General features: G+C 39.0%; 1 protein-coding gene across 14 annotated transcripts in view; it reads left to right on the top strand.

Annotated features, from left to right (window-relative positions):
* LOC105470108 (interleukin 1 receptor associated kinase 4) overlaps window positions 1-13,937 on the top strand; it is a 40,856-nt gene that overhangs the window by 21,573 nt on the left and 5,346 nt on the right. For 11 of the 14 annotated variants that reach the window (XM_011721863.3, XM_011721868.3, XM_011721867.3 and 8 more), the window contains 6 exons: window positions 1,951-2,065; window positions 2,490-2,599; window positions 6,551-6,734; window positions 7,917-7,979; window positions 10,647-10,805; window positions 10,930-13,846. In XM_011721863.3, the coding sequence (XP_011720165.2) occupies window positions 1,951-2,065; window positions 2,490-2,599; window positions 6,551-6,734; window positions 7,917-7,979; window positions 10,647-10,805; window positions 10,930-10,965 (667 nt within the window). In that variant the 3' untranslated portion in view covers window positions 10,966-13,846. Of the gene's footprint in view, window positions 1-1,950; window positions 2,066-2,489; window positions 2,600-6,550; window positions 6,735-7,916; window positions 7,980-10,646; window positions 10,806-10,929; window positions 13,847-13,937 lie in introns of those variants that run through there. The other 3 variants (XR_980283.3, XR_011609220.1, XM_071071845.1) reach the window with 3 other exon arrangements.

The following is a 13,937-nucleotide window of genomic DNA, read 5'->3' as shown; positions in this document are numbered from 1 at the left end:
CTCTCTGGCTGCCCTTAAGATTTTTTCCTTCATTTCAACTTTGGTAAATCTGACAATTATGTGTCTTGGAGTTGCTCTTCTCGAGGAGTATCTTTGTGGCGTTCTCTATATTTCCTGAATTTGAATGTTGGCCTGCCTTACTAGGTTGGGGAAGTTCTCCTGGATGATATCCTGCAGAGTGTTTTCCAACTTGGTTCCATTTTCCCCCTCTCTTTCAGGCACCCCAATCAGACGTAAATTTGATCTTTTCACATACTCCCATACTTCTTGAAGGCTTTGTTCATTTCTTTTTCCTCTTTTTTCTTTAGACTTCTCTTCTTGCTTCGTTTCATTCATTTGATCTTCCATCTCTGATACTCTTTCTTCCCGTTGATCGAGTCGGTTACTGAAGCTTGTGCATTTGTCACGTATTTCTCATGTCATGGTTTTTATCTCTGTCAGTTCATTTATGGCCTTCTCTGCATTGATTATTCTAGTTATCCACTCTTTTTTCAATATTTTTAGTTTCTTTGCGCTGAGTACGTAATTCCTCCTTTAGCTCTGAGAAGTTTGATGGACTGAAACCTTCTTCTCTCAACTCGTCAAAGTCATTCTCCGTCCAGCTTTGGTCTGTTGTTGGTGATGAGCTGCGTTCCTTTGGAGGGGGAGATGCGCTCTGATTTTTTGAATTTCCAGCTTTTCTGCCCTGCTTTTTCCCCATCTTTGTGGTTTTATCTGCCTTTGGTCTTTGATGATGATGACGTACTGATGGGGTTTTGGCGTGGGTGTCCTTTCTGTTTGTTAGTTTTCCTTCTAACAGTCAGGACTTTCAGCTGTAGGTCTGTTGGAAATTGCTTGAGGTCCACTCCAGACCGTGTTTGCCTGGGTATCAGCAGCGGGGCTGCAGAAGATAGAATATTGCTGAATAGCGAGTGATCCTGTCTGATTCTTGCTCTGGAAGCTTCGTCTCAAGGGTGTACCCCACCGTGTGAGGTGTGGGGTGTCGGTCTGCACCTAGTGGGGGATGTCTCCCAGTTAGGCTACTCAGAGGTCAGGGACCCACTTGAGCAGGCAGTCTGTCCATTCTCAGATCTCAACCTCCATGTTGGGAGATCCACTGCTCTCTTCAAAGCTGTCAGACAGGGTCATTTGCATCTGCAGAGCTTTCTGCTACTTTTTGTTTAGCTGTGCGCTGTCCCCAGAGGTGGAGTCTACAGAGACGGGCAGGCCTCCTTGAGCTGCTGTGGGTTCCACCCAGTTCGAGCTTCCCAGCGGCTTTGTTTACCTACTTAAGCCTCAGCAATGGTGGGCGCCCCTCCCCCAACCTCTGCAATTAGATCTCAGACTGCTGTGCTAGCAATGAGGGAGGCTCTGTGGATGTGGGACCCTCCCGGCCAGGTGTGGGATATAATCTCCTGGTGTGCCATTTGCTAAGACCCTTGGTAAAGCACAGTATTAGGGTGGGAGTTACCCGATTTTCCAAGTGTTGTGTGTCTCAGTTCCCCTGCCTAGGAAAAGGGATTCCCTTCCCCCTTGCGCTTCCCAGGTGAGGCGATGCCTCGCCCTGCTTCAGCTGTGGCTGGTCGGGCTGCACCAGCTGGCCAGCACCTATTGTGTGGCACTCCCCAGTGAGATGAACCCAATACCTCAGTTGAAAATGCAGAAATCACCCGTCTTCTGTGTCACCCATGCCGGGAAGCTGGAGACTGGAGCTGTTCCTATTCAGCCATCCTGCTCCGGGACCCAGATTTTACTTCTAATGTTGATTAATATTGGCTGAAAAGAGAACTATTTGCAGAAAATTATAAATAGTTACAATAAACATATATAAACATAAACATCATGTTAGAAATTATATATAACATACTATTTTTTTCTTTTTTCTATTAAAACTTTGAATAACTTCCAACCTACAACTGACTATATAAGTATATATTATAATAATTTTGCATGAAAAATTGTTTGTCACAGGTGTCAACATGAAAACTTAGTAGAACTACTTGGTTTCTCAAGTGATGGAGATGACCTCTGCTTAGTATATGTTTACATGCCTAATGGTTCATTACTAGACAGACTCTCTTGCTTGGTAAGCTATTTGTTCATCAGATTGTTTGGCTTTTTGTTTATATGCTGGAGTATTAATACTCATTTTGTTACTGGATTATTTAAACCAAATTCGCTTTCATATTTTTCCTGCTCTATGAAAATTATACAGTTGATATGTCAGCAACTGGGTTGCCATTTTATTAGGTGGTAATCCTAAATATAAAATTCAGTCAAGACTATACTAGGAAGATGCTTTTATATATTTTTATCTTCAAATAAGAAATGTAAACACCCATTTGAGCTTATTTGGAGATTATTTTTAATAACTTAAAAATGTAGTCCTAAATTATTAGTGATATAGCATCATCTTCAGTTGTTGCCTAGAAAAATACTCTGTGTTATATAGTCTCTGTAGATTTTTTATTATTCTTTCTAGTTTTTAATTTGGTTTATTTCTTTACAAGGATGGTACTCCACCACTTTCTTGGCACATGAGATGCAAGATTGCTCAGGGTGCAGCTAATGGCATCAATTTTCTACATGAAAATCATCATATTCATAGAGATATTAAAAGGTAAATGCTACTGTTTAAAAGCTTTTGGAAAGCTGTCTTTAAAGAATAGTTTGCTGTCACTCTATTCACTATTCACATGCATGTCTTAACCTAGAGCACCTGGACTTTTTCCCATCACTCCATGAAAGCTCTTCTCAATAAGGACATCTGTAATCTCCTTTATTCCAAGCCCAGTGACCTACTTTCAGTACTCATCCTACTTGACCTTTTTTATTTGTTTTAATAGTAGTTTATTCTGTTCTTCTTGACCCTTTTGCCTTATGGAAATTAGTTGTTTTCTTAGTTTATGGATCACCATTCTTTTCTGAATCACCTTCATCCTTCATGAGTACTTTTCAGTTCTCTTTCTTTCTTGTTTATTTATCTAGTTAAATATTTACTTACTCTAAGTAACATATTAATATATAGAGCTCAACATCAATCAAATCACAAAATAACAGTACACACATATATATTATATATAATATAGTATAGTATATGGGATTAATATAAAGAACATTTTCCAAGAAAGTGATATTTAAGCAGAGATTCAAAGAATGGGCAGGAAATAAGTAGGCACAATTTGAGGGTAACTGTAGAATAGATGATGGGGAAAAGAACATTCTAGGCAGAAGGAACTGCATTTGTAAGACCAGTGGTGAGAGAAAATATGGGAGCATGATGAGTTACAAGAAATGAAATATGCTTTGGGAGCCAAGACAGTAGGATCATTTGAGGCCAGGAATTGCAGACCTGATTACGTTCCCTGGACAACATAGATATCTTCATTTATATCTTCAGCTCAGACCAAACCTGGTAATGCATGCCTACACTTCCAGATGCTGGGGTGGCTGAGGAGGGAGGATGCTTGAGCCCAGGAGTTCAAGGCTGAAGTGAGCTATGATCATGCCACTGCTCTCCAACCTGGGTAATAAAGCAAGACTCTGTCTGAAAAAAAACAATAAATGCAGTATGACTGAGATGCAGAAAGTTATGGGGTGGTGGATTGAAGATAAAACTACAGAGAAGTGTAGGAAGCTAAGTCCTATAGGACCTAATGGGCCAAGGTAAGGCTTTTAGTTTTATCTCAAGTGTAATGAGATGCCATTGAAATTTTTAAGTAGGAATGTGGCATCATCTTTAAGTTTTGCAAAGATGATTTTGACTCTAATGTAGAGAACAGTTTATAAGAAGAAGCAGTTAGTAGGCTATCATAGGTGGCAGTTCATATGAATAGAGGTGAGCAGATTAGAAAGATTAAAATGGCAAAGCTTGTTGATACCTTGGCTATGCAGGGGTTCAGGAAGAGGGAAGTATCACGAATGACTCCCGGAATAATGGCATCCAGACTTGCATTCTGGAATGATTATGGCATGATTCACTTATATAGAAAGGACCAAAAAAAGACCTGGTTAGGTTGGGGTTAGAGAGATGGTTAGAAAATGTGAATTCTCCTTTGTACGTGTTGTCATTGAGGTTCTTTTAAGATATAGTAGTAGAGATGTTAGTGTGATACACAGATTTGGAGCTGATGGTCTGAGCTGAAGATATAAATGTGTATATTACTTGCATACAGGTGATAATTGAAGTGACTGTATTCACTTGAGGGGAGATGTAGATTAAGAAAAGGTCACAAGATTGAGTCTTGAGGAACCCTAAGACTTAATGGCCAAATAGAAGGGATGATCACAAAAAGGAATCTAAGGAAGTACACATACAGAGAAAGGTAAGGTGAAAACCTGCAGAGTGTGGAGTCCCTGAAAATGAGGAAAGAAAGTGTTTCCCAAGAGGGAGTAGTCAAAAAGAGTCAAGTGCTTTAATCATTGGATTAGCATCACCATTGTCTTTGGTGACTTTATGGAAACCCATTTCCATGTAGTAATTGGTTTAGAAATCACATTGTAGTTGAGAGAGTGAGAGCTAGAGAACTGAGATAGGAGTACAGACAAGTCTTTTAAGACATGTTACTAAGGGGACAGCTAGAAATAGATATGTCATTCAGGAAACTTTTTTTTTTTTTTAAGAGAGCAGAGACTAAACTGTGCTTATCTGCCTATAGGAAGGATCCAGATTAAGAGGGAGAGGATACCGTGGAAGAGAGAAATGAGATTATGTGTTCAGTAGGGTTCCTGAGAATGTAAGCAGCTCGAGCAGAGGAACTGACCCTAGATGAGAAAAGAAACACCATCTCCTATCCTTCATGTATTGTTGGTACTTTCTCATGTTCTTATCATTGTCTCTTTTCTCCCTATATGTTCTTTTTTTTTTTGAGACGGAGTTTCACTCTTGTTACCCAGGCTGGAGTGCAGTGGCGCGATCTTGGCTCACTGCAGCCTTCGCCTCCTGGGTTCAAGAGATTCTCGAGCCTCAGCCTCCTGAATAGCTTGGATTACAGGCATGCACCACCACGCTCTGCTAATTTTGTATTTTTAGTAGAGATGGGATTTCTCCATGTTGATCAGGTTGGTCTCGAACTTCTGACCTCAGGTGATCTGCCCACCTTGGCCTCCCAAAGTGCTGGAATTACAGGCGTGAGCCACCCGCCCGGCTTCTTTCTGTGTGTTTTTGCTGAGTGATATTATGTTGATTTTAACTGCTACTTATATGTGAGTGTTTTTCGAATCTGTATTATAAGCTTCCAGTCCTGGATTTTTAGTATCCCCGTACCAAAAACACTGCATCTGGGTATCCCACAGTAACCTTTAAGTCAGCACATCAGAAATCAAACTCATCAGGTCTTTCCAACCTAAAGTCTTTCCACATTTCCTTTCTGATCCAGTGAAGTCACTATTCATTCTCTCTCTCAAGCTGAAGACGTTCTCATTCTCTGTATCATGCTAATTACGAAATTCTGTTGAGTGAGCCTCAAAATTTTCACTTTCCATTTATCCCATGTTATTACCATTTAGACCCTCATTATCTCTCATTTGCTTTGTTACAAACCTTTGTAGTCAACCTAAATCCAGCCTATCAGTCCTCATCTATTCACTACAATGCTACCAGGTCATGGTCCTAAAAGTTAAGTCTAATAACATCAGTTTCCTACTATGAAAACTTTAGCTGGTAGCCTGTTGCTCACAGGATAAAATTCAAATAATCTCCATGTTTCTAGGACACTCATTCCTTGAAGTTGACCATGTACACCATATCATATTTTCGTCACTCTGTAGCTGTTACTCCATTTGCCTGGAGTGCCTTTCTTTCCCTCATGTAACTATCGACTTCTAATAATCCTTCAATACTAAGCACACTTTTCACCCTCTGTTTGAAATTTTTCCTGCTTTTTCCAGGCACATGGTTGTTCTCTCAGCATTTTGTACCTAATATTACCATTGTTTTAAAAAATTATTTATGCCTTTGTCACAGACAAGATTTTAAGACTCCCCCATGCCCAGAGCTTAAATACTAAACGACATAGGGAGTTCTCAATAAGATTGTGTTGAATGAAAGTATGAAAGCATATAATGAATTAATTGAGATATTTTGGCCATATTTTTTTCTCTTCAAAAGCCAGATAGTACAGAACAAAAGAATAAAGAAATGCATAATTGAGATACTTTGGTTGGAAATTTGTTTTTAAATGAATTGATACATATTAAGAAAGGAATTATTAAAGGTGCCTTGGAAGACTTTGTAGTAATTTACCCTATAATAAATTATTTGTGGAATAATGAAAATATCTCTTACTAATGTAGACAGTTTTATTTCATTTTTATTCTAAATTTTTTCCTCAAGAAACATAAAAAGAGAGGACAGTTGCTTCTCTTTAGCTATAATCTGAGTTCTAGGTTTATTAATAGAAATTTTAGGCTTTTACGATGCATACTATAAAATGTTATACTCTGTAAATATGTACATAGACATGTATGCATATACATATATACATGCATACATACATTTAGCTAAGGAACTGTTTGACTTTTTTGGGGTGGGGAAAACATTTTTTTTCTTCAAACTTTACATTTTTTTCAGTGCAAATATCTTACTAGATGAAGCTTTTACTGCTAAAATATCTGACTTTGGCCTTGCACGGGCTTCTGAGAAGTTTGCCCAGACAGTCATGACTAGCAGAATTGTGGGAACAACAGCTTATATGGCACCTGAAGCTTTGCGAGGAGAAATAACACCCAAATCTGACATTTACAGCTTTGGTGTGGTAAGTTCCATATACATAATAAGTAAAAATAGTCATTCTGCTATAATTGTGGAAATGAAGTAGACTATTATTTAATACACCCATCTTGTTTAGCTCTCTTATGTAACAACACAAGTTTTTCACATTAACCTCTACTTATACCAGAAAGTTTGTAAAAACTTCTTCCAATGTGTAAAACTTTTGAATTGATTTTTGAAATGACTACAAGAAATGATTTTCTTGCCATCTCTGTTTATGAATTAGCATGACACCTAATGCATTAAATGAATCGTGTCGTGCCGTATATACTTTAGTCTCACATTTTTTGACATTTACTAATCTACCTGTCTATTCCCAATAAATTTTAAGATAGAGTAAGAGATAGGTGTGGGTGGTTGGAGAAGCCAGGGGCTTTTTCTTCAATTTGTTTTTTCATATGTGTCCCATATATGGAAATTTAACTTCATAGCACTGTGAAAACAAGGCATAGGACTGTAGAATATGCCTAGTGTTTAGAAACTAATATTCTCCTAAGAGCCAGAGAAAATTATTCTTGTGAAGAATCCCTAAGAGGCAGGAAAAGGATTGGGAGTTCCCAGAACATATGTTGAGTGGGGCTGACTCTTTAGTAGAATTGCCAATAGAAAAGAGCTGCTTATGGTCATGATGGGGTCCGAGATATCCCTGAAGGAGGGATGGCGAGAAATGCCCAAAGCTCGTGTTCTTTCCACTTTAATATCTAAAAGACATAGCTTTGTATAGAATGATTAATCAAATTTTGTAACCAAGATTCATATTCCTTCTAGTTTATATTTATTTTTGTCTTGAGTATTATATATATAATTTATTAGTATCATGTATAATATATGTATATTTTAGAGACAAGGCCTCACTTGGTCACCCAGGCTGAGTGCAGTGGTAGAATTACGGCTCACTGCAGCCTCAACCTCCTAGGCTCTAGTGATCCTCTCACTTCAGCCTCCCAAGTAGCTGAGACTACAGATATGTGCTACCACACTCGGCCAATGTTTTTTAAAATTTTTTGTAGAGACAGGGTCTCCCTGTTGCCCAGGCTGGTCTTGAAGTCCTGGGCTCAAGTTATCCTGCCACATCTGTCTCCCAGAGTGCTGGGATTACAGGCGTTAGCCACCATGCCCAGCCTGTCTTGTGTATTATATTAATGAAATTTTTTTGTCTTAATAGGTTTTACTAGAAATAATAACTGGACTTCCAGCCGTGGATGAACACCGTGAACCTCAGTTATTGGTAATTGAAATATTCGTTTTCCTCAATCCTTTTTTCTCTGCTTTTGTAGTCTAAATTTATATGGATAAATTTGACATCTAGAAATAACATTTTCTGTTGGCAGTCTTTCCATTGGCTATTACACAATAGCATATGGAAAAAGCATTAAATATTTTTCATTCTCAGCTCTCCCATGAAGTATGTGTGAAGCCTAGAAAAGTCACTTACATATTCTTTGTTCTGATTTCTTTGTGGGTAAAATGAAAATAGAACTAAATGATTTCTGAGGTCCTCTTTAGCTTATGTTTATTTTGTTACTTTCAGGGTGGCTACTCTTAATAACAGTGTTTTCAACATTTTCAGAAAGGAAAAAAATGGCTTCTGTTCAAATTTCTCTCAGAATAAAATTGCTAGTAAAAGTTCTCTACTTATTTCTATCATGGAGTATTTTATTTACAAAGTTACAATAAAAAACATACCAAATTTGCTATTGTTAGGAAAAACTCAAATCATGTATTTCCTTTGCTCTCATACCACAGCAACAATCAACACAGAAGATTTCTGTGACCAAATGTGAGTGGGGAGGATTTCTCTCCACCAACAAGCAGGCAGTCTACTTTGCAGCGAAAGTCAGCTGGATCTCCTCCAATTTAATTCTGACACTATGTTCCTAGAGATAGCATCAGAATCAGATCCCACAGGTTAAGGGCTCAGTCCCTGAGACTGTGATCCCACCAGACACCAGTTGCAAGTTTAGGCCTCCAGAACTTCTGACCAACTGCCTTCAAGTTGGAGTTCCTATGACCTCCTCTGTGGGTATGGAGGGCTCAAGATTGAACCCAGATTGATTCACTAACTTGCATGCAGCATATACTTTACCTAAGTTTTCCATCATTTTGCCTAAGGCTTTTTCTTTCAAAATATATAAAAGCCTCAAAACTTTGGCTTGAGTAAGGATGAAATGCAGAAAAACATAAGCTCTATCTCAATCACAAGTTTTGCATTTCATCATATAATAGTGAAAATCACAAATCTTTGGAGAATTACACTCTTTCACCCATTCTTAAGGTTTGACTGTGATGTGACTCTAAAGTAATAAGATTTTTGTACAAGCACAGTTAAAAAAAAAATGATCCTTTGAAGAACCCTTATGTTACTAGATTCTGCCATTGCCAAACATTTTCAGAATTTATCTTTTGAAAGTGTTTTTGAAGAGTTTACCTCTCATGAATAGTTTTTTTCATCTGTATTAGTTTCCCAGGACTGTTGTAAAAATGTACCAAAAACTGTGTGACTTAAAGCAACAGAAATTTATTTGCTCGTAGTTCTGGAGGCCAGAGTCTGAAATCAAGGTATTGGCAAGACTATGCTCTCTCTGGAGGCTCCAGAGAGAATCTTGCCTTGCTCCTTGGATGTGGGGCTTGCCTCCAGGATTATCTATAATCTGGAATATTCTCATCTCAGGATACTTAATTACATCTAAAAAGGCCCTTCTTTTCCTAATAAGAGGACATTTACAGATTCCAGAAATTATGGCATAGACATGTTTTGGGAGACCATGATTCACCCAACTTACTATCTTATTCCTACACTTCTCTTTCTGTTAATTCTTTTTTTTTTATCATGGCCTGCTCCCCATTTTTCCCCTCCCTTTTTCTCTTTGATTCAACAATCTTAGTACCCATAGAGAAGTTTATTGGGTACAGGGAGGAGGAGTCAGGGTCCAAAAAATTGGAGTTGCGCTATTAGAAGCACATCAAGAAGCAGACCACGCTGTGCTGCCCACCTAGTAAATGCTGCTAATGGAAACATATAAGCAATTAGCTCATAACATAAATATAAAAATTGGAAGGCAGATGGGTGGAAGTATCTAGAAGGTATAAATAAATATACGTTTATATTACACACACACACACACACACACACACCCCGTCATGTGTTGCCAAATGACAGGAATATGTTCCGAGAAATGCGTTGTTAGGCAGTTTCATTGTGTGAACCTCATAGAGTGTACTTACACAAACCTAGATGATGTGACCTACTACACACCTGGGCTGTATGGTATTGCTCCTAGGCTACAAACATATGCTGTACAGCATAATACTGTCCTGAATACTGTAAGCAATTGTAACACAATGGTAAGTATTTATGTATGTAAACATAAAAGAGGTACAGTAAAAATATGGTATTATAATCTTATGGGACCACCATCTATATGTGGTCTGTCATTGACCAGTTGACCAAAATGTCATTTTGTGGTGGATGGATGTACTTATTTACATAGAATTTGTCCTGTATGTCTTGTTTTTTTGTTTGTTTGTTTTGTTTTGTTTTTGGAGACAGAGTCTCGCTCTGTCACCCAGGCTGGAGTAGTGCAGTGGCGCAATTTCGGCTCACTGCAATCTCTGCCTCCTGGGTTCAGACGATTCCCCTGTGTCAGCCTCCCGAGTAGCTAAGATTACAGGTGCACACCACCACACCTGGCTAATTTTTTGTATTTTTAGTAGAAACAGGGTTTCATCATGTTGCCCAGGCTGGGTCTTGAATTCTTAATAAGGTTTTAAGATAAGATAGTAAAATGAGAGTACATGTTATTACAAAGTAGATTAATTTAAATAATTAAAATATACATTCTAATTTCCTTCACTTTGATTTGAAGCTCTTAAAGTTTTAACACTCATTTTAAAGCTAGATATTAAAGAAGAAATTGAAGATGAAGAAAAGACGATTGAAGATTATATTGATAAAAAGATGAATGATGCTGATTCCACTTCAGTTGAAACTATGTACTCTGTTGCTAGTCAATGTCTGCATGAAAAGAAAAATAAGAGACCAGACGTTAAGAAGGTATGAATTTTGTTTATTTATTTAAAAAGTGAAAGGGGTGGGGTTCATCATATTTTCCAGAGTGTATATTTTAAAGCAAGTATATAATGTGGTTCTTTTGTTTTTTTCTATGTCTTTTTATAAGGTTCAACAGCTGCTGCAAGAGATGACAGATTCTTAAAACTATTGGAATAGACTCTTGACTTTTTATATACACCTATCTCAACCATTTTTTTTTTTTTTAATTTGAGATGGAATCTCGCTCTGTTGCCCAGGCTGGAGTGCAGTGCCGTGATCTCGGCTCACTGCAAGCTCTACCTCCCGGGTTCACGCCATTCTCCTGCCTCAGCCTTCCAAGTAGCTGGAACTACAGGCATCCACCACCACGCCCGGCAATTTTTTTTTTTTTTTTTTTAGTAGAGACGGGGTTTCACCGTGTTAGCCAGGATGGTCTCGATCTCCTGACCTCATGATCCCCCCGCCTCGGCCTCCCAAAGTGCTGGGATTACAGGCGTGAGCTACCACGCCTGGCCTCAACCATTTTTTTAACTAATTTTTTTCCCAAATATTCTTCTTTACCTTTAACAAGGTGCAGGCTGTTGCAGGGCAGTGGTTATTAAAGCATGGGTTGAACTTCCAACATATAAAAATAGAGCCACCATATCAACACTTAGCCCTACCCATTAGTATCACACCCAGTTCTTACAGTAATCCCTGAGATATCTCCAAGCATCAAACACAGTTTGAAAATTACAGAGTTAGCAAAAAGAGCCTGGGCTGTATGTAGGGTGGAAACACTCTGATCTGAAGCCCAACTGACTCCACTACTAATTTGCTGTAAAGCTTTGGACATACACTTAGCTGCTGTGAGCCACTAATAACATTGGGCTAATATCTGCTGTGCTTCTCTGACAGGTAATCATGAAAATCAAATGATGCAGAATATATACAAGCACTTTGTGAATTATAAAAATAATACAAAATTTAAAGTTTATAGAGCCAGTTACAAAATCCTATTAGTCATATATTTATAGATTGTGTTCACAGCAATCATTTAACCACAAATAAAATATCCCTTGATGATGCTGCCGTAATGATATGTCCATTATTAGATTATGTTACATGACAAAATTGAAAGAATTTTGCAGATGCAGCTAAGGTTCCTGAACAACTCACTCTGAGACTGTTGAAAGGGCCTGACCTAATCAGGTGAACCCTTGCAAGAAGGATTCTCCTTCTTGTAAGCCTTGAAGAAGTATGTACCATGTTGTGAGAGGGCCACATTGGCTAAAACCTAAAGGTGGCCTCTAGAAGATGAGACGTACCTTCCAGTTGTGGGCAAGCAGGAAAAAAATTGGAACCTCAGTTGCAACCACAAGGAATTGAATTCCACCAACAATCTGAGTGAGCTAAGAAGAGTACTCCAAGCTTCGGATGATACCACAACCTGGCTGACACCTAGATTTCAGCTTTGCGTGATCCTCAGTATGAGAACCTGTCTGTGCTGTGCTGGACTTCTAATATATAGAACTGTGAGATAATGAGTCACATTGGCCAGTTGTGGTGGCTCATACCTGTAAATCCCAGCACTTTGGGAGGCTGAGGTGGGCATATCCCCTGAGGTCAAGAGTTCAAGACCATTTTGGCCAACATGGTGAAACCCTGTCTCTACTGAAAATACAAAAATTAGCTGAACGTGGTGGCGAATGCCTGTAGTCCCAGCTACTTGGGAGGCTGAGGCAGGAGAATTGCTGGAACTGGGGAGGCGGAGGTTGCAGTGAGCTGAGATTGTGCCCACTGCACTCCAGCCTGGGTGACAGAGCAAGAGTCTGTCATTCATAAATAAATAATTAATTAATTAATGGATCACGTTAAGCCTTTAAGTTTGTGGTAATCTATTATGCAGTAATAGAAAACAAATACAGATACTCTCCCATGATGTTTTTCCCATGATGATTTCCCATGATATTTACAGGTTCTGCCCACATTTGAGGGGTATGTGGGAATAAAACAGAGCATGTACAGTGGGGGGCTTATAGTCTACATACTGAAATGTGGGGTTGGAGCCCCAACACAAAGACCCCAGCAGGGCACTGCCTAGTAGAGCTATGGGAAAGGTGCTGCCACCCTCCAGACTTGAGAATGGTAGAGCCACCAGCAGCTTGCACTCTGAGCTTGGAAAAGCCACAGACACTCAACTTCAACTATGAGGGAAGCCGCGTACGCTGCAAAGCCACAGGAGTGGAGCTGCTCAAGGCCTTGAGGGCCCACCCCTTGTACCAGTGTGCCAGGATGCAGGACATGGAATCAAGGAATATGTTGGGGCTTTTAAGTTTAATGTCTTCCCCGCTGGGTTTCAGACTTGCCTCGAGCCTGTTGCCCCTTTCTTTAGCCAATTTCTCCGTTTTGGGACAAGAATGTTTTACTCAGTGCCTGTACTACCAACTGTATCTTGGAAGTAAATAACTTATATTTTATTTCACAGGCTCATAGGTGGAAGGAGTTTACCTTAAGTCTCAAATGAGACTTTGGACTTTTGAGTGATGCTAGAATGAATTAAGACTTTGAGGGACTATTGGGAAGGGATGATTATATTTTGCAATGTGAGAAAGACATGAGTTTTGGGGGGCTGGGGGTAGAATGACATTGTTTGGGTGTTTGTCTCCTTCAAATCTCATGTTTAAATGTAATCCCCAGTGTTGGAGGTGGGGCCTGATGGGAAATGTTTGGGTCATGGGGGCGGATCCCTCATGAATGGCTTAGAGCCACTGGTGATGAGTGAGTTCTCACTCAGTTCGTGCAAGACCTGGTGGCTTAAAAGAGTCTGCTCCCCCTTTGCTTTCCATTGTGATTGTAACCTTCCTGGGGCCTTCATCAGAAGCCAGGCAAATATTGGTGCCATGCTAGTAAAGCCTGCAGAACCATAAACAAAAAAAACCTTTTTTCTTTATAAATTACCCAGCCTCAGGTACTCCTTTATAGTGATGCAAAACAGGCTAACAATATATAAATTTGTAATTTTTAAGTTATATATTGTTTTTATTAAACACTTATGAGTACTGTTTGAAGTGCTTTATTTAATCCTTATAACAATCCTATGAATTTGGTAATAATATTCACATTTTACAGATGAGGAAATTACCCAAGATTATG

Source organism: Macaca nemestrina, chromosome 10 (assembly GCF_043159975.1).
Source record: "Macaca nemestrina isolate mMacNem1 chromosome 10, mMacNem.hap1, whole genome shotgun sequence".
In the NCBI taxonomy this organism is placed as follows: domain Eukaryota; kingdom Metazoa; phylum Chordata; class Mammalia; order Primates; family Cercopithecidae; genus Macaca; species Macaca nemestrina.
This window is presented reverse-complemented; position numbering and strand designations above follow the sequence as displayed.